This window comes from Eucyclogobius newberryi, unplaced genomic scaffold, assembly GCF_026437365.1.
Source record: "Eucyclogobius newberryi isolate DKJ021-1_F unplaced genomic scaffold, fEucNew1.0.hap1 SCAF_3, whole genome shotgun sequence".
Classification (NCBI taxonomy): Eukaryota; Metazoa; Chordata; class Actinopteri; order Gobiiformes; family Gobiidae; genus Eucyclogobius; species Eucyclogobius newberryi.
The window spans coordinates 38923113-38943897 of NW_027315945.1; the positions used below are offsets into that span (position 1 = coordinate 38923113).

Consider the following 20785-nt stretch of genomic DNA (forward strand, 5'->3'; position numbering starts at 1 on the left):
TCTGAGGGGAGGAGCCTGTTACCCGTCAGAGGGGAGGAGCCTGTTACCTGTCTGAGGGGAGGAGCCTGTTACCTGTCTGAGGGGAGGAGCCTGTTACCTGTCAGAGGGGAGGAGCCTGTTACCTGTCAGAGGGGAGGAGCCTGTTACCTGTCAGAGGGGAGGAGCCTGTTACCTGTCAGAGGGGAGGAGCCTGTTACCTGTCTGAGGGGAGGAGCCTGTTACCTGTCTGAGGGGAGGAGCCTGTTACCTGTCTGAGGGGAGGAGCCTGTTACCTGTCAGAGGGGAGGAGCCTGTTACCTGTCAGAGGGGAGGAGCCTGTTACCTGTCAGAGGGGAGGAGCCTGTTACCTGTCAGAGGGGAGGAGCCTGTTACCTGTCTGAGGGGAGGAGCCTGTTACCTGTCTGAGGGGAGGAGCCTGTTACCTGTCTGAGGGGAGGAGCCTGTTACCTGTCAGAGGGGAGGAGCCTGTTACCTGTCTGAGGGGAGGAGCCTGTTACCTGTCAGAGGGGAGGAGCCTGTTACCTGTCAGAGGAGAGGAGCCTGTTACCTGTCTGAGGGGAGGAGCCTGTTCTACATGTTATCAGTGGCAGGACCATGAGGAGAACATGCAAACTCCGCACAGAAGGGCCACGCAAATAAAAGAAACATTAATAAGCTAAATGTGTCCATTTGTCTAAAAAAACATTAGTCCTAAAGTGTTAGCATAAACTACACTGCAAAACAACCCGTGATAACGCTCGATCATGTGATTAGAATACGTTTGTGAGCTTTATGCTTCTGAGCCACTGCTTCTCGACAGCGCCTCAGTTTTCGCAGTTTTCGCCTTTTATATTAATAATACTTCTTTATTTGGACTCTAATCATCAAAAATACTCTCAGCATCGAGTTTCCTCCCCGGGGCAGCTGGCCACGCCCCTTTGAGCGCGAGAACAATCAACAACACGCCCATGATCAGCAACACGCACATGATCAACAACACGCCCATGATCAACAACACGCCCATGATCAACAACACTCCCAAGATCAATAACATGCCTGTGATCAACAACACGCCCATGATCAGCAACTGATCGACAACACGCCCGTGATCAACAACACGCCCGTGATCAACAACACTCCCAAGATCAACAACATGCCTGTGATCAACAACACGCCCATGATCAGCAACACGCCCATGATCAACAACACGCCCGTGATCAACAACACTCCCAAGATCAATAACATGCCTGTGATCAACAACACGCCCATGATCAGCAACTGATCGACAACACGCCCGTGATCAACAACACGCCCGTGATCAACAACACGCCCATGATCAACAACACGCCCGTGATCAACAACACTCCCAAGATCAACAACATGCCTGTGATCAACAACACGCCCATGATCAACAACACGCCCATGATCAACAACACGCCCATGATCAACAACACGCCCGTGATCAACAACACTCCCAAGATCAACAACATGCCTGTGATCAACAACACGCCCATGATCAACAACACGCCCATGATCAGCAACACGCCCATGATCAGCAACACTCCCAAGATCAACAACATGCCTGTGATCAACAACACGCCCATGATCAGCAACACGCCCATGATCAGCAACTGATCAACAACACACCCATGACCCCAAAACATCCAACTAGGCCCCGCCCACAGTAATAAAGTATCAAATAAACATATAATATTCCACATTTAACACTTTAGCAAAGGTTTCAGCCTCGTTTACTCGTATTTTCTCCTGGAATCGTTTCTCTAAAAGTCAAAAGTATCAAAAGTCAGCTCCAGATACAAATATGAACAAATATTTATTCTTAAAAATATCAAGTCATAAATTTGAACCTGAGCAGTTTTAGACCGTTAAAGACACAGCGACAGAAGAAGCTTTTTACATTCTGTTCTTTTCTTTTTTATTGTGGCACAAACTTTGATCAAATCATTCACTGATGAGTTGTTATGGGGCTGATTCCACGGCAACAGCCTAAACATGATTATAACTATTTAAAGATTCAGCTAAAGAACCACAAAGTCATCTCCAACACAACTGTGGTTTACAACGACGCAAACGTCAAGGCTGTTGTCATAGAAACAGTGTAGTTTGTGTCGTTGTTGTGGTAGAAAAAGTGTAGTTTGTGTGTTGTTGTGGTAGAAACTGTGTAGTTTGTGTTGTTGTGGTAGAAAAAGTGTAGTTTGTGTCGTTGTTATGGTAGAAACGGTGTAGTTTGTGTCGTGGTAGAAACTGGTAGAAACAGTGTAGTTTGTGTCGTTGTTGTGGTAGAAAAAGTGTAGTTTGTGTCATTGTTGTGGTAGAAAAAGTGTAGTTTGTGTCGTTGTTGTGGTAGAAAAAGTGTAGTTTGTGTCGTTGTTGTGGTAGAAAAAGTGTAGTTTGTGTCATTGTTGTGGTAGAAAAAGTGTAGTTTGTTGTTGTGGTAGAAAAAGTGTAGTTTGTGTTGTTGTGGTAGAAAAAGTCTAGTTTGTGTCGTTGTTATAGTAGAAACAATATAGTTTGTCGTTGTCGTGGTAGAAACTGGTAGAAACGGTGTAGTTTGTGTCGTTGTTTTGGTAGAAAAAGTGTAGTTTGTGTCGTTGTTGTGGTAGAAACAGTGTAGTTTGTGTCGTTGTCGTGGTAGAAACAGTAGTTTGTGTCGTTGTGGTAGAAACAGTGTAGTTTGTGTCGTTGTCGTGGTAGAAACAGTGTAGTTTGTGTCGTTGTCGTGGTAGAAACAGTAGTTTGTGTCGTTGTGGTAGAAACAGTGTAGTTTATGTCGTTGTCGTGGTAGAAACAGTGTAGTCTGTGTCGTTGTTGTGGTAAAAACAGTGTAGGTGTTGTTGTGGTGGTGGTGGTGGTGGTGGTGGTAGAAACAGGGTCCAGGTGCTTTTTAAGGTGAATAAATAGAGTTTGTTTGGAGCTTTGGTCTCAGTCGGGCTTGTCCTCTGGGATCTTGGCCCCTTGCACAGCGCCCTCTGCTGGGATCCTGGCCCCTCGCACAGCGCCCTCTGCTGGGATCCTGGCCCCTGCTGGGATCATGGCCCCTCGCACAGCGCCCTCTGCTGGGCTCTGAAACAAGAAAAGAGGAGAAAACAATGCACCTCAAATCCACGAGGGGGCGCCAGAGCTTCGTGTGTAGAACGTGTGCAGTTTGTCAGAAGCAGGTCTTTGCCCGGGCTTTGGACTGACACAACTGTCAACTTTGACCAAGATATTATCATGTTGTTTATATCACGTGTCATATTTATCTCTGTTATTGTTACGTCATCATCTGAAAACATCTGAGTCTCTAAAAGTACTGTAGGAGGTAGAACGTTTAGCGACCAAGCGCCTGTGTTATGGAATCAGCTCCCGACCCATGTTAAATATGCTGACACAGTCTCTTCATTTAAGTCCAGGCTTAAAACGTTCCTCTTCGAAATCGCTTATGGTCAGACTAGTTAGGAACAGAAACATAAACCCACAGCTTTAGCTACGCTGCCCTAGGAGTAACTATGCTGGGGGAAGTATGACAGCTTGAGCACTATCCTCTTCTTCTGACTACTTATGCTATCAAACAATATTTATTTTTTAATTCCACTTGCAAACTGTTCACCGCCTTCTTTTTCTTTCTCTCACTCCTGAGGACCTGTGGACCCAGATGCCCCTCCCCTGGTGAAGTGGTCCCTGCCCCGTGTGGACGGTCCCTCATCTGCTTGAAGAGTGGGTCCAGCTCCAGTCTCCCTCGTGTCCGTCTGTGAGAGTCGGATCTCTCCTTCACTGGAACTCCTCCAGGTTTCTACACTTTTTTCCCAAAGAGGTTTTTTTTGTAGTTTTTCCTGGCCGAGAAGGAGGGTCTAAGGACAGAGGACCCTGGGACATCGTCCCTCGCCACCACAGACATTGTTGATTCGGCCCTCAGAGGCGACTGTTGTCGTGATTTTGGGCCTTACAAAAATAAATTGATTTGATTTGATTTGAAACTGGAACAAATCCCCTCAGACACAGATAAAGAGAGAGAAAAGACTCGAGCTCGAGACCTTCAGAACATCAGAAGAAGAAACATCCTCTTTAGAGTTGAGCTCTAAAAGACTCACCTGGGGCCCCTCGCGCCCCGGGCCGGTCCCAGGCCGGAACAGCACGCGCAGATTGACCAACACAAAGCGTGACAGCGGTGACGTCATAGACACGCGGTCAGAGGGGTCCAGCCGCGTGCGTCCTCCGTCACTGTCACAAACAAACACAACTTTGGCCCGATGCGCGCGCACGGAGATCCGCGTGCACAGCGGCGGGCGCGCGTGCCCGTCAGTGCGTGCGCGTCTCTTCCACGGCACGTGACAGGTCAGAGCCAGGCGTCCCAGGACGAGCCGCTCTCCGCGCGTCAAAGCGTCCCAGAGCGAGGCCGTCTGCACCGGGAGGTCCCGCGCGGTGCTCCCGGTCAGGCGCGCGCTCGGGGCCGTCCAGAGGTTCCGACGACAGCGGAGCACCGCGGATAGAGCCGAGGCGGAGGGCGCGGACGCCATGAGTCCAGCCTGATCCCGCCTGGTCCCGCGAAGCTCTGCGGGGCTGAGACCGGCTCGTGCGCAGAGCAGGGGGTCACGAGGGTCCCCGTGAGGAGGGGTCCGAGGGGGGTCCGAGCCATATTTGCCTCGGGCCCGTCCCACGTCCCACGAGTCCCGAGAGCTGATGAAACAGTGAGCAACAGCACTTTGTCTGAGTTTTAGAGTCTTTTAGAGTCTCTTAGAGTCTTTTAGAGTCTCTTAGAGTCTCTATTAGAGTCTTTTAGAGTCTCTTAGAGTCTTTTAGAGTCTTTTAGAGTCTCTTAGAGTCTTTTAGAGTCTCTTAGAGTCTTTTAGAGTCTTTTAGAGTCTCTTAGAGTCTCTATTAGAGTCTTTTAGAGTCTCTTAGAGTCTTTTAGAGTCTTTTAGAGTCTCTTAGAGTCTTTTAGAGTCTCTTTTAGAGTCTTTTAGAGTCTCTTAGAGTCTCTTTTAGAGTCTTTTAGAGTCTCTTAGAGTCTTTTAGAGTCTTTTAGAGTCTCTTTTAGAGTCTTTTAGAGTCTCTTAGAGTCTCTTTTAGAGTCTTTTAGAGTCTCTTAGAGTCTTTTAGAGTCTCTTTTAGAGTCTTTTAGAGTCTCTTAGTCTTTTAGAGTCTTTTAGAGTCTCTTTTAGAGTCTCTTAGAGTCTCTTAGAGTCTTTTAGAGTCTTTTAGAGTCTCTTAGAGTCTTTTAGAGTCTTAAGAGCCTCGGCCTGACAGTGCAGTACCTGAAGTGGCCACAGGGAGTCCTCAGCACACTGGGGAAAAGCAAAAAATGCAGACTCTGTATTTATCCCAGAAGAGTTTAGTGAGAATAAAAGTTTTGTTCTATAAAAATAATAAAAATAATACGTTGTCTCAGAGAAAAAATGTGGTTGAACCTGTTTTCTGTGCTTCCTCTGACACTCGAGACACTGGAGACACTGGAGACACACTGAAGACACTGGAGACACACTGAAGACACTGGAGACACACTGGAGACACACTGAAGACACTGGAGACACACTGAAGACACTGGAGACACTGGAGACACACTGGAGACACACTGAAGACACTGGAGACACACTGAAGACACTGGAGACACTGGAGGGACACTGGAGACACACTGAAGACACTGGAGACACTGGAGACACACTGAAGACACTGGAGACACACTGAAGACACACTGAAGACACTGGAGACACACTGAAGATACTGGAGACACTGGAGAGATACTGGAGACACAGAAGATACTGGAGGGACACTGGAGACAGAAGATACTGGAGGGACACTGGAGACAGAAGATACTGGAGGGACACTGGAGACACAGAAGATACTGGAGGGACACTGGAGACACTGGAGGGACAGAAGATACTAGAGGGACACTGGAGACACTGGAGAGACACTGGAGGGACAGAAGATACTGGAGGGACACTGGAGCGACACTGGGGACACTGGAGAGACAGAAGATACTGGAGGGACACTGGAGACACAGAAGATACTGGAGGGACACTGGAGACACAGAAGATACTGGAGAGACAGAAGATACTGGAGGGACACTGGAGACACAGAAGATACTGGTGGGACACTGGAGAGACAGAAGACACTGGAGAGACAGAAGATACTGGAGGGACACTGGAGACACAGAAGATACTGGAGAGACAGAAGATACTGGAGGGACACTGGAGACACAGAAGATACTGGAGGGACACTGGAGACACAGAAGATACTGGAGGGACACTGGAGACACAGAAGATACTGGTGGGACACTGGAGAGACAGAAGACACTGGAGAGACAGAAGATACTGGAGGGACACTGGAGACACAGAAGATACTGGTGGGACACTGGAGAGACAGAAGACACTGGAGAGACAGAAGATACTGGAGGGACACTGGAGACACAGAAGATACTGGAGGGACACTGGAGGGGCACTGGAGAGATAGAAGACACTGGAGAGACAGAAGACACTGGAGAGACAGAAGATACTGGTGGGACACTGGAGAGACAGAAGATACTGGAGAGACAGAAGACACTGGAGAGACAGAAGACACTGGAGAGACAGAAGACACTGGAGAGACAGAAGATACTGGTGGGACACTGGAGAGACAGAAGATACTGGAGAGACAGAAGACACTGGAGAGACAGAAGACACTGGAGAGACAGAAGACACTGGAGGGACACTGGAGGGACACTGGAGAGACAGAAGACACTGGAGAGACAGAAGACACTGGAGAGACAGAAGACACTGGAGGGACACTGGAGAGACACTGGTAATAGATGTATATTCTGAAGTAACTGGACAGTGTGAGCAGATGAATAAATCTTAAACTCATGAGTCATAACGACGTAACTAAGACAGTTTATAACAATAAATGATTTAAAGAAGAAAAAAGATGAGTCACAAACTGGAACAAAAATATGTTTATCATAATAAGACGTGAAGTAAGTTCTTAACAAAGTCTTGAACACGACGACAAAGTTCAACTCGACTTAAGGCAGTTTTTTACAGTTTTATTGAAGCAGAAAAATGAAATCACAAGTGGAAATAACTGTCACATTTATGATTTAAACATGTTTGTGACTCCACCTTTTGTCTTTTACAGTTACATTTAAGTACTTTATCACTCGACTTGTGTAAGTATGTAAACTCAAAGTATTTACTCGTAGTGACTCAGTATTACATTTGTTCATGTACTGTGGTTAAAGCGCCACGAAACACGTAGAATATGCAAATGGAGGTAATATATAGTGTATCGTGACAACAGCGCCACCATCAGGCTGCAGAGTGCCGACATCTCCATGGAGACGAGCAGGAAGAGGCTCTCCCGGGCCAAGTATGAGTCAGGTTTGTGATCCGAGGCCGCTCACGTGAAGGACACATGTTTTTAATTTTAATTTTTAAATTATTTTTTATTTTTTTTAAACTTATTCAGTATTGTGTAGTAGTACGAGTATTGTGAGTATTCTCCCCCGCACAGAAAAAATACTATCACTGTCATAAAATAAACGATAGAAACTCACTTGGACAAAAGAGTAAATGATTCACTTTATCCACGTTACAAATATAAATCTCATATTTGATATTTACAGTGATGAATACAAACAAATACAGCGCATACATTTCTCCTTCAGGTTTAAATACTCAAAGACCAAAAGTGCACTCAGGAAAAGGAAGTGGGTGGAGGATTTCACGGTTAGCGTTAGCGTTAGCGTTAGCGTGCAGTGCCGTCAGTTCTCCCGTCACCTCAGAATCATTTCATTTTTACATCACATTTAATACAAAGAGCAATAGAATAACTTTAGTTTCCTTCACAAAATACTTTCACATTTATGGCACTGTGTATTTTAAGGATTGATTGACAGTTCCGGTGGACGGAATTAGCATGGAGACATAAACAAAAGCTAGCTTGCCCTGAAGAACGAACCAGTCTGGTGCTGGTTTATGGTCTTAAAGGGGCAGTACCGGATATTTCATGTCATAAAGTAAAATCTGAGTGTTTTATTCTCTACAAAGCAGGAAGTGCACTGTTAACATGCTGTTTTTTGTTAGCATGCTGTTTTTTGTTAGCATGTCGTTTTTTGTTAGCATGCTGGTTTTTGTTAGCATCCTGCTTTTTGTTAGCATGCTGCTTTTTGTTAGCATGCTGCTTTTTGTTAGGATGCTGTTTTTTGTTAGCATGCTGTTTTTTGTTAGCATGCCTGTTTTTTGTTAGTATGCTGTTTTTGTTAGCATGCTGGTTTTTGTTAACATGCAGGTCTTTGTTAGCATGCTGGTTTTTGTTAGCATGCTGGTTTTGTTAGCATGCTGCTTTTTGTTAGCATGCTGGTCTTTGTTAGCATGCTGGTTTTGTTAGCATGCTGCTTTTTGTTAGCATGCTGGTCTTTGTTAGCTTTACAAAAACTGGCTCTTGCCTGAGAGAGTTGGGGAAAACTCTAAACTCCTTGTGGTGGATCCTTAGGATGCGAGAAAGGCGTTAAAACGGTCAAGCCCTTTTTGAGTAAAAACCAGGCGCTAACTCTAGATCTCTGCATTTGACGTCACAAATCGGAGTTATCTGTATGTTTCTTACTCAACAAGTGTGAAAGAAGCACATTTTTCACTGAGGGAACAATGTTAGAACAGAAAAGCAAACGTAATATGTGTCCTTTAATCCCAGCCATCGTCCTGTCAATACTTGGAACAGTCTGGACAAAGCAGGCGAAGGCCACGCCCCCAGAAGAGCGAAACAGTCACACCGTCGCGCGCGCCGTTACACAAACTTCAGGGCGAGGTCTCTTCCCCCGAGGTCTCTTCCGACGAGGTGTGCGAGGTGTGGTTTCCGTTGGGACCGCCCGGCAGCCTGTGCACGTTGGGGACGATGATGAACGCCAGGATCCCGATGAGCATTAAAATCACCGTGATGGTTATGATCGTCACCACCACCGCGTAGTAACAGCGGTCCGAGCGGAACAGCCGCCGGAGCCGCCTGCGCACCCTGCTCGGCGGCCGGCCCACGTCCACGACCGTCCGCGCCCCATGCTCCAAGTCCACCGGGGCGGCGACCTGCGCGTCCGGGTCCGGCGGTGGCTTTTTCGTGGACAGCGACTTGAGCTTGGTCGGAGTGGTGGGCGCGCCCGGCGGCTGCTTCTTCAGCAGGAGCTTGCCCTTGCTGCGCTTGAACCGTATGGACAGTATTCGCTGCATTTGCGGCGGCAGCTTCTGCAGAATGTCCTGGTTGGTCCCAAGGCGTGGCAGATCTTGCCCGTGCGGGATCTCCGTGACTTCGCGGCAGACGGGGCACGGCAAGCTCTTGACCTCCGCCGACGTGACGTTGATCCGCGCCAGGCACTCCAGGCAAAAGGTGTGTCCGCAGGAGAGCAGCTTGGGCGTCTTGAAATTGTTGTCGTACGAGCAGAAGCAAATGGCGCACTCGGTGTCGTCGATGTCGTTTTCGGGCACGTAGCGCTTCCGCTTCTCGCCGTCGCCGTGCTTGCCGTCCCGCCTCCCGGCCTCCTCGCTGCGCCCCCGCCGTCGCCGGTCTCCTCCGCCACGGCTGCGCTCTCGTCCGCGGCCGCGATCGCCGACGGAATCGATGCTGCGCGACCGGCGGACTTTGGGTTTGTCCTTGCCGCGCGGCGCGTCCCTCCGGTGGTTGGGGTGGGTACTGCTTTTACTGTCGCCGGGCATTTTGGGCTTGACGTTCGGCTGAGGAGCGCACCTGCCGTCGCCCAATCGGTCTCTGGAGTCGCTCATGGTCGATCACAACACCTGGGAAAGAAAGACAAAAGCTCGGTTAGAAAGTGGTATGAACAATATATCGGAAAAGTAGTGATATCACAACATTTCATTCACGCTTTTCCTTTTTACTCTAAATTAGCCTTGATATCGTCTTGTTTTGTCTCGGTCAAAGTCTTAAACTGTTTGCATTGGTCCAGAGTCATGGCTCACGTACTTAACGCAGTCTTAACGTCCCAAATATTCACCGTGATGAGTTTATTCAAGCGCTTTTCACGACTTTTCGAGGCCAAACTTTGCAGATTATGCTTTACTACATGAAATCAATCGCGTGCAACATCTTTGAGTTTTTATTTTGACTCAGTTTGCAAACGTATTAAAGCGGGGACAAAAACGATACTCAAATAACATGGATGTGGCAGGAGGAGCGCATCAGGGCTCGTCCGGTCCCTTTTGCTCTTTTGGAAACGACTTGAAGAGAAGAACATTTGATGGAAAGTGCGATACAAAACCCTGTTTCGTGAGGCGTTTGGCTTCGGCCCGACATATTTGACATACTTTTTCAGAACAGGTGACATTTAAAGGGCCGGTACGTGACGGCGAAAGTGCTGATTCACGACGTCTCTGCGATATTTTCATTCAGGGCGTGTCATGTTTCGTGTTTGTTTTAGCGTGTTTGAGTGACAAAGAGACATTCATGAGTCCATTTTCCAGAGTCACACTTTTAATAACGTTAAGTTGTGACGTTATTGTAGTTGTATTTGTAGTTTACAAAGGTGGAAAGTAACTACGTACAAAAAACACTGTAATTGTGTACATTTTTGGAGTAATTCTGTTTGGAGTTCATTTTTCAACACGTGCTTGTACTGTGTGATTGTGATTAGTTTACATTCAAACATAATGAGTGAGTAGTGAGCGCATCACATCACGCATCGCCCGCTCTGATTGGCCAGCGCTCAGAGAATATGAAGAATATGCAAATTACTGGTTAAAATGACTAAATTCACTTCAAACTCGTACATTAGAAAAAATAAAATACGCAAAATGCAACTAAACCACTATTTTAGCATGCTACTATTCTTTTGCGTCGTTGGTGCCGCAAAACGCAGCAGAAAACATGGACGCACGGGAAGAAGGCGGTCGCGCGGGAAGAAGGCGGTCGCGCGGGAAGAAGGCGGTCGCGCGGGAAGAAGGCGGTCGCGCTGGAAGAAGGCGGTCGCGCGGGAAGAAGGCGGTCGCGCGGGAAGAAGGCGGTCGCGGGGAAGAAGGCGGTCGCGGGGAAGAAGGCGGTCGCGGGGAAGAAGGCGGTCGCGGGGAAGAAGGCGGTCGCGGGGAAGAAGGCGGTCGCGCGGGAAGAAGGCGGTCGCGGGGAAGAAGGCGGTCGCGCGGGAAGAAGGCGGTCGCACAGGAAGGCTGAATATTTTTCAACAAATATTGAAAATTTTCAACAACACATGTAGTACTCTGACATACATGTGTTACACACATGCAGTACTTTCACACACATGCAGTACTTTCACACACATGCAGTACTTTCACACACATGCAGTACTTTCACACACATGCAGTACTTTCACACACATGCAGTACTTTCACACACATGCAGTACTTTCACACACATGCAGTACTTTCACACACATGCAGTACTTTCACACACAAGCAGTACTTTCACACAAATCCAGTACTTTCACACACAAGCAGTACTTTCACACACATGCAGTACTTTCACACACATGCAGTACTTTCACACACATGCAGTACTTTCACACACATGCAGTACTTTCACACAAATCCAGTACTTTCACACACAAGCAGTACTTTCACACAAATCCAGTACTTTCACACACAAGCAGTACTTTCACACACATGCAGTACTTTCACACACATGCAGTACTTTCACACACAAGCAGTACTTTCACACAAATCCAGTACTTTCACACACAAGCAGTACTTTCACACACAAGCAGTACTTTCACACACATACAGTACCTTTTCCACAAATGTTGCACATTACACTTCTTTACACAACTAAACTACATGTCGTTGTTGTTGTTGTTGTTGTTTTATGACGGTTGGTATCCAAGTGTTACATTGCCGCCAGACTTTATTAGAAGTTCTTCTTCCAGTACTTTGGTGTTTCAAAGCCCATGAGTTCAAAGCTCGTTAGAACATGCTCTTCCTCCTCATCCTCGGAGGATGAAGGTGTACATGTGTGTAAAAGTACTACATGTGTGTAGTAAAGACTTTTACTACACCTCCAACCTCTGAGGGTTAGGGTTGATATCCATGTGTAATGTAACACTTGGATATCAACCGCCATAAAACACCAAAGAAGAAGAAGAAGACTTTATTCCTGTTTGGCTTGAGCCATGGAATGGAATGTTCATTCCATGGAATGCTCGAGTCTATTGTTCTTGCCCTGGAGTGCCGGGCCCTGGGGGCCGTGTGGATCCATAAGCTCCATTTTATTGGCGTTGGGGCCGTGTGTGTCCCATGTGTGACTTTCATCCACGTTCAGGGTTCAGAGTCTGAACATGAAGACCAGGAATAAGAAACCAGGGGAAGAACAATAGACTCCAGCATTCCATGGAATGAACATTCCATTCCATGGCTCGAGCTTAACAAGAACAAAGTCTTTACTACACACATGTAGTACTTTTACACACATGTAGTACTTTTACACACATGTAGTACTTTTACACACATGTAGTACTTTTACACACATGTAGTACTTTTACACACATGTAGTACTTTTACGCAAGAATGCAGACACTCACATTATCTAGTTTTTTAATTCTCTGAGTTTCCGCAATGAGCTTCTTTCTAACGTCACGCTTGTGTTTTTGTTTCGGCTCAAATCATTGAACACGTTTAAAACCTTCAAAGAAACAAAACACAACTTAAACAATGTGTGGATTTATTCATATTTTCTTCAAACCCGTGAAGAGGTCGTTGTTCTCCTGAGCCATTCTGTGGTTTGTTCTGTGCGACTTCAACCTGTCGGACCGGTGTTTGTTTGGAGACGTGCACATTCCGACGCCGCGGGGACGAACGCACCGGCGACACTCGAACGCACCGGCGACACTCAAACACACCGGCGACGCCCAAACGAACGCACCGGCGACACTCGAACGCACCTGCGACACTCGAACGCACCTGCGACACTCGAACGCACCTGCGACACTCGAACGCACCGGCGACACTCGAACGCACCTGCGACACTCGAACGCACCGGCGACACTCGAACGCACCTGCGACACTCGAACGCACCGGCGACACTCGAACGCACCGGCGACACTCAAACACACCGACGCCGCGGGGACGAACGCACCTGCGACACTCGAACGCACCGGCGACACTCGAACGCACCTGCGACACTCGAACGCACCGGCGACACTCGAACGCACCGGCGACACTCGAACGCACCGGCGACACTCGAACGCACCGGCGACACTCAAACACACCGGCGACGCCCAAACGAACGCACCTGCGACACTCGAACGCACCGGCGACACTCGAACGCACCTGCGACACTCGAACGCACCGGCGACACTCGAACGCACCTGCGACACTCGAACGCACCTGCGACACTCGAACGCACCGGCGACACTCGAACGCACCAGCGACACTCGAACGCACCGGCGACACTCGAACGCACCTGCGACACTCGAACGCACCTGCGATACTCGAACGCACCTGCGACACTCGAACGCACCTGCGACACTCGAACGCACCGGCGACACTCGAACGCACCTGCGACACTCGAACGCACCTGCGACACTCGTACGCACCGGCGACACTCGAACGCACCTGCGACACTCGAACGCACCTGCGACACTCGAACGCACCGGCGACACTCGAACGCACCTGCGACACTCGAACGCACCTGCGACACTCGAACGCACCTGCGACACTCGAACGCACCTGCGACACTCGAACGCACCTGCGACACTCGAACGCACCGGCGACACTCGAACGCACCGGCGACACTCAAACACACCGGCGACACTCGAACGCACCTGCGACACTCGAACGCACCTGCGACACTCGAACGCACCTGCGACACTCGAACGCACCGGCGACACTCGAACGCACCTGCGACACTCGAACGCACCTGCGACACTCGAACGCACCTGCGACACTCGAACGCACCTGCGACACTCGAACGCACCTGCGACACTCGAACGCACCTGCGACACTCGAACGCACCTGCGACACTCGAACGCACCTGCGACACTCGAACGCACCGGCGACACTCGAACGCACCTGCGACACTCGAACGCACCTGCGACACTCGAACGCACCTGCGACACTCGAACGCACCTGCGACACTCGAACGCACCGGCGACACTTGAACGCACCGGCGACACTTGAACGCACCGGCGACATTCGAACGCACCGGCGACACTCAAACACACCGGCGACACTCAAACACACCGGCGACACTCAAACACACCGGCGACGCCCAAACGAACGCACCTGCGACACTCGAACGCACCTGCGACACTCGAACGCACCTGCGACACTCGAACGCACCTGCGACACTCGAACGCACCTGCGACACTCGAACGCACCTGCGACACTCGAACGCACCTGCGACACTCGAACGCACCGGCGACACTCGAACGCACCTGCGACACTCGAACGCACCTGCGACACTCGAACGCACCTGCGACACTCGAACGCACCTGCGACACTCGAACGCACCGGCGACACTTGAACGCACCGGCGACACTTGAACGCACCGGCGACATTCGAACGCACCGGCGACACTCAAACACACCGGCGACACTCAAACACACCGGCGACGCCCAAACGAACGCACCAGCGACACTCGAACGCACCTGATGAGTCTTTTTTTTCCTAATGTGGCGCAAATCTGTCTTCTCTGTTTTGTGACAGAAAAGCTCTTTGAGGGGCGAGTGCTATGATGCAGTTAGTGTTTTTGTCTCTGTCCTTATTCAAATAAACCAGTCAAATAAATAGTAAAGGCGCTGCAGACAGCGAGTGACGTGAGGTTAAACCATCTCTTATATTATCAGGTTAAACACAGCGACGTGCAGCAGAAAAGAGCAAAAGTGAACGGTTTGAGAACATTTTGCTTCATCATTTCAGGCTACGTTTTCTCCAGGTTTGATCGAGCTTAGGGTCAAACTTAGGGTCAAACTTAGGGTCAAACTTAGGGTCAAACTTACGGTCAAACTTACGGTCAAACTTACGGTCAAACTTACGGTCAAACTTAGGGTGAATGTTAAAGTATAATAGATCATTTTATGACTTGAATCCATATTAGCTTCTTGTGTTTTGTAGCGTCAGTAGTGTCAAAAAGAATCTGAACTAGAACGATACAATTCACGTTTTAATAACGTTTACATATTGTTTTTATACAAATACGCAGGATATCGTGGTATTTTATTTAATGCTATGTGTATTTTGTCCATTTGTTTTCACGGGACCGGCCCAGCGAGTTACAGGTAAAAAAAAAACAGCTCCACTTCCTGCTCCGCCCGTCCTTCTGGGAATTAAACAAGTCTCGTTCAAATAAATCTGGAATTGATGAAAACAATGAGGGAGTTCCAGATGATAATCACAAAGCGTGAGGACATCGGTATGAATATAAAGGTTTAAGGGTCTTTAGAGAGTCTTAAGAGAGTCTTTAGAGGGTCTTTCGGGAGTCTTATGGTCAAACTTACGGTCAAACTTCAGAGAGTCTTTGGGGAGTCTTTGGACGGTCTTTGGAGAGTCTTTGGGGAGTCTAGAGAGTCTTTGGAGAGTATTTGAAGAGTCTTTGGAGAGTCTTTGGAGAGTCTTTGGGGAGTCTTTGGAGGGTCTTTGGAGAGTCTTTAGATAATCCTTAGAGTCTTTGGAGAGTCTTTGGAGAGTCTTTGGGGAGTCTTTGAAAGGTCTTTGGGGAGTCTTTGGGGAGTATTTGTGGAGTATTTGTGGTATCTTTGGAGAGTCATTGGAGAGTCTTTGGAGAGTATTTGGGGAGTCTTTGGGGAGTCTAGAGAGTCTTTGGAGAGTCTTTGGAGAGTCTTTGGGGAGTTTTTAGAGAGTCTTTGGACAGTCTTTGGAGAGTATTTGAAGAGTCTTTGGAGAGTCTTTGGAGAGTCTTTGGGGAGTCTTTGAAAGGTCTTTGGGGAGTCTTTGGAGAGTATTTGGGGAGTCTTTGGAGAGTATTTGGAGGGTCTTTGGGGAGTCTTTGGAGAGTCTTTAGAGGGTCTTTGGGGAGTCTTTGGAGAGTATTTGGAGGGTCTTTGGGGTCTTTGGAGAGTATTTGGAGGGTCTTTGGGGTCTTTGGAGAGTCTTTAGAGGGTCTTTGGGGAGTCTTTGGAGAGTATTTGGAGGGTCTTTGGGGTCTTTGGAGAGTATTTGGAGGGTCTTTGGGGTCTTTGGAGAGTCTTTAGAGGGTCTTTGGGGAGTCTTTGGAGAGTATTTGGAGGGTCTTTGGAGTCTTTGGAGAGTATTTGGAGGGTCTTTGGGGTCTTTGGAGAGTATTTGGAGGGTCTTTGGGGTCTTTGGAGAGTCTTTAGAGGGTCTTTGGGGAGTCTTTGGAGAGTATTTGGAGGGTCTTTGGGGTCTTTGGAGAGTATTTGGAGGGTCTTTGGGGTCTTTGGAGAGTATTTGGAGGGTCTTTGGGGTCTTTGGAGAGTATTTGGAGGGTCTTTGGGGTCTTTGGAGAGTATTTGGAGGGTCTTTAAGTTATGTTAAAAATGTCTTGTTTTGTCATTGAGACGTTCAGGCTTTGTCTAGAATGTTTCACGGCATTAAGCCTAACATACACCTCTATCTCCACGGAAACCCAGGTCCCACAGGTCAGATCTGTGGAGAGGCGAGTCAAGAACAAAGTTTTTAAATGTATTCAAGCAATAACAGCAGGATAGGTTTAATGCCACACTGTGAAACCGTCTCCATGGAGACAAACTCACCTCGCACCTTTAAGAAACGACACTTCTAAAGTATTCGATCACTTTTACAAATAAGGTTCAGAAATCACAAATAGGTTTAAAGCTGCCGGTTTCCATGGCGACGTTATTGTTTTACCTGGAATGTTCCACAGTGCAGCATTAAATCTATATGTTTAGCACAGCGGCAAAATGTTTGAATATTTAACAAACATTTTTCACAATTTAAAAAGTTACAAATGAATTGTTGATTGAGCCGATGGAATCTTATCTGTGCAGAACATGTGACACGTGAAACCGGCTAAACCGGCTCAAAACCTGCAGCACATTTGTCTCAGTTTAGTCTTTTCTAACGACGCAAATGTTTAACACTTTGAAGAATATTTGTGTTTTAAGAGGTTTGTAAAAAGAGGATTTGTGGAACTCGACCCTCGCTCCTGATGTTGCCGTGACAACGTGCGTTTATGGCCCAAAACATGAAGAGTTTACGTTAAAATGAGTTTGTAAAAGTTCTAAATTGAAGCTTAAAGTCGCCTCCACTTTTGTTTATCTAAGGAAGAAAGTCAAACAGACTTTAATGTCTGAATGAGCAAAAGCAGACAATGGACTAAACCAGGACTAAACCAGGACTAAACCAGATCTAAACCAGGACTAAACCAGGACTAAACCAGGACTAAACCAGGACTAAACCAGGACTAAACCAGGACTAAACCAGGACTAAACCAGATCTAAACCAGGACTAAACCAGGACTAAACCAGGACTAAACCAGGACTAAACCAGGTCTAAACCAGGACTAAACCAGGACTAAACCAGGACTAAACCAGATCTAAACCAGGACTAAACCAGGACTAAACCAGGACTAAACCAGGACTAAACCAGGTCTAAACCAGGACTAAACCAGATCTAAACCAGGACTAAACCAGGACTAAACCAGGACTAAACCAGGACTAAACCAGGTCTAAACCAGGACTAAACCAGGTCTAAACCAGGACTAAACCAGATCTAAACCAGGACTAAACCAGGTCTAAACCAGGTCTAAACCAGGACTAAACCAGGACTAAACCAGGACTAAACCAGGTCTAAACCAGGACTAAACCAGGACTAAACCAGGACTAAAACAGGACTAAACCAGGACTAAACCAGATCTAAACCAGGACTAAACCAGGACTAAACCAGGACTAAACCAGATCTAAACCAGGACTAAACCAGGACTAAACCAGAACTAAACCAGAACTAAACCAGGACTAAAACAGGACTAAACCAGGTCTAAACCAGGTCTAAACCAGGACTAAACCAGGTCTAAACCAGGTCTAAACAAGGTCTAAACCAGGACTAAACCAGGACTAAACCAGGACTAAACCAGGTCTAAACCAGGACTAAACCAGATCTAAACCAGGACTAAACCAGGTCTAAACCAGGTCTAAACCAGGACTAAACCAGGACTAAACCAGGACTAAACCAGGACTAAACCAGGTCTAAACCAGGACTAAACCAGGTCTAAACCAGGACTGAACCAGGAATAAACCAGGACTAAACAAGGACTAAACCAGGTCTAAACCAGGACTGAACCAGAACTAAACCAGGTCTAAACAAGGACTAAACCAGGTCTAAACCAGGTCCAAACCAGGTCCAAACCAGGACTAAACCAGATCTAAACCAGGACTAAACCAGGACTAAACCAGGACTAATTCTACAAATAAACAAGGACTGAATAAGGGCTAAACCAGGACTAAACCAGGATTGAACCAGGACTAAACCAGGACTAAACCAGGACTAAACCAGGACTAAACCAGAACTAAACCAGGACTAAACCAGGTCTAAACCAGGACTAAACCAGGTCTAAACCAGGACTAAACAGGAACTAAACCAGGACTAAACAAGGACTAAACCAGGTATAAACCAGGTCTAAACCAGGACTAAACCAGATCTAAACCAGGACTAAACCAGATCTAAACCAGGACTAAACCAGGTCTAAACCAGGACTAAACCAGGACTAAACCAGGACTAAACCAGATCTAAACCAGGACTAAACCTGATCCAAACCAGGACTAAACCAGGTCTAAACCAGGACTAAACCAGGACTAAACCAGATCTAAACCAGGACTAAACCAGGACTAAACCAGGACTAAACCAGGACTAAACCAGATATAAACCAGGACTAAACCTGATCCAAACCAGGACTAAACCAGGTCTAAACCAGGTCTAAACCAGGACTAAACAAGGACTAAACAAGGACTAAACCAGAACTAAACCAGGTCTAAACCAGGACTGAACCAGAACTAAACCAGGTCTAAACAAGGACTAAACCAGGTCTAAACCAGGTCCAAACCAGGTCCAAACCAGGACTAAACCAGATCTAAACCAGGACTAAACCAGGACTAAACCAGGACTAATTCTACAAATAAACAAGGACTGAATAAGGGCTAAACCAGGACTAAACCAGGATTGAACCAGGACTTAACCAGGACTAAACCAGGACTAAACCAGGACTAAACCAGAACTAAACCAGGACTAAACCAGGTCTAAACCAGGTCTAAACCAGGACTAAACCAGGACTAAACCAGAACTAAACCAGGTCTAAACAAGGACTAAAATAGGACTAAAATACAATAGAAAAAGACATTCATTCATAAATCATGATAGAAATCTTGACTGGTTCAAATTTAAATCCTAATCGACTTTCAAACAACGTGAGCCGGTCCAGTTTCAAACATGCACAAACAAACAAACAAACACACACACACACACACACACACACACACACACACACACATACACACACACTCACACACACACACACACACTCACACACACACACACTCACATACACACTCACACACACACACACACACACACACACACACACACACACACACACACACACACACACACACACACACTCTCACCTTCTCTCACCTTCTCTCACCTTCTCTCACCTTCTCTCACCTTCTCTCACCTTCTCTCACCTTCTCTCACCTTCTCTCACCTTCTCTCACTCTGTTGTTGTTGTTGGAGAGTTTATCACAAGAAACTTAAGCCCCGCCCACCCTCGCACGCCCCGCTGCATGTGGCATTTGTCCCTCTCTCTCTTCTCTTTCTTTCTCACTTCAAAACATTATTATCGACCTCAATCACGTCCATAATCTTTTGTTTTAATGTGTCGTTTGTTGCAGCCGTCGCCATGACGCGCTGGACAAAGAGACGCTGCGGGTTAAATCAAGTGTCCACCTTCTTTTAGTTCTAGTTTAGTCTTAAAGTCCACGTGACACATTAAACTGCACTTTTCACTCAGACAAAGGGAACATGATTATATTTCAGATTTGACCAAACATTTTACCTGTTTCTATCCAATTTGGCCATTTCTGTGACGTTTATAATGTCACTTCCTGGTTTGACCAGTGTCAGTAAATGTGACATAGAGGTCATTCTGCAACTGTTACTTAGCAACCATATCGTAAACAAGAACCAGAGTCAATTTAAATCACACAATGTTTATGATTTGACAAATAATTATACAAAGTTTCTCAGCGTTTTTGTTGGAGCGGCTCTTTTTGATGACATCACAGAGGGATTCTGTCACTTCCTGTCATTTTCAACTTTATTAAACTGCAGCTCGACGGATGTGAAACTCTGATCATTCTTTACCTGAAGAACAAACTCACCAAACGACGTCGTCATTAGAAAAACACATTTCAAACAGACTTAAATCAAATAACATCTAAATTGCTCTATTTTCCTTTTTCTCCTTCTCTCTATCCTATGTCCACTCCTCCCTCCTTCTTCTCTCCTCCCCCTCCCCTATCATCCTTTCCTCTCCCCTCCTCCTCTCCCCTCCTCTCTCTTCCCCTCCCCTATCTTCCTCTCCCCCCTCTCCTCCCCTCTCCAGCTCACTCCCCCCCTCCCCTCCTCTCTCCTCCCCCTTCCCCTATCATCCTTTCCCCTCCCTTCCTCTCTCCTCCCCTCCCCTAACTTCCTCTCTCCCTCCTCCCCTTCTCTCTTCCCCTCCCCTCCCACCCTCCCCCTCCTCCCTCTCTTCTTCTGGATGAACAGGTTCGCCCGGTGCAGCTTCTGTCACAACAAAACTCTCGCTGCTCCCGTGACGTCACTCGCCCAGAACCAGTCGTGCGTCTTGTGTTTGCGTGGGACTCGCTGCTGCCGCCTTCAGGTTCACGGGTGAA

At 47.4% G+C, this 20785-nt stretch overlaps 1 protein-coding gene across 1 annotated transcript; it reads right to left on the minus strand.

Moving 5' to 3' along the window:
* Positions 1-7526: 7526 nt before the first annotated feature.
* On the minus strand, positions 7527-9719 carry rnf183 (ring finger protein 183). The gene has a single exon (XM_072460685.1). It carries the CDS (start codon positions 9717-9719, stop codon positions 8748-8750), a length of 972 nt encoding a protein of 323 aa, XP_072316786.1. The 3' UTR covers positions 7527-8747.
* Between the last annotated feature and the right edge of the window lie 11066 nt (positions 9720-20785).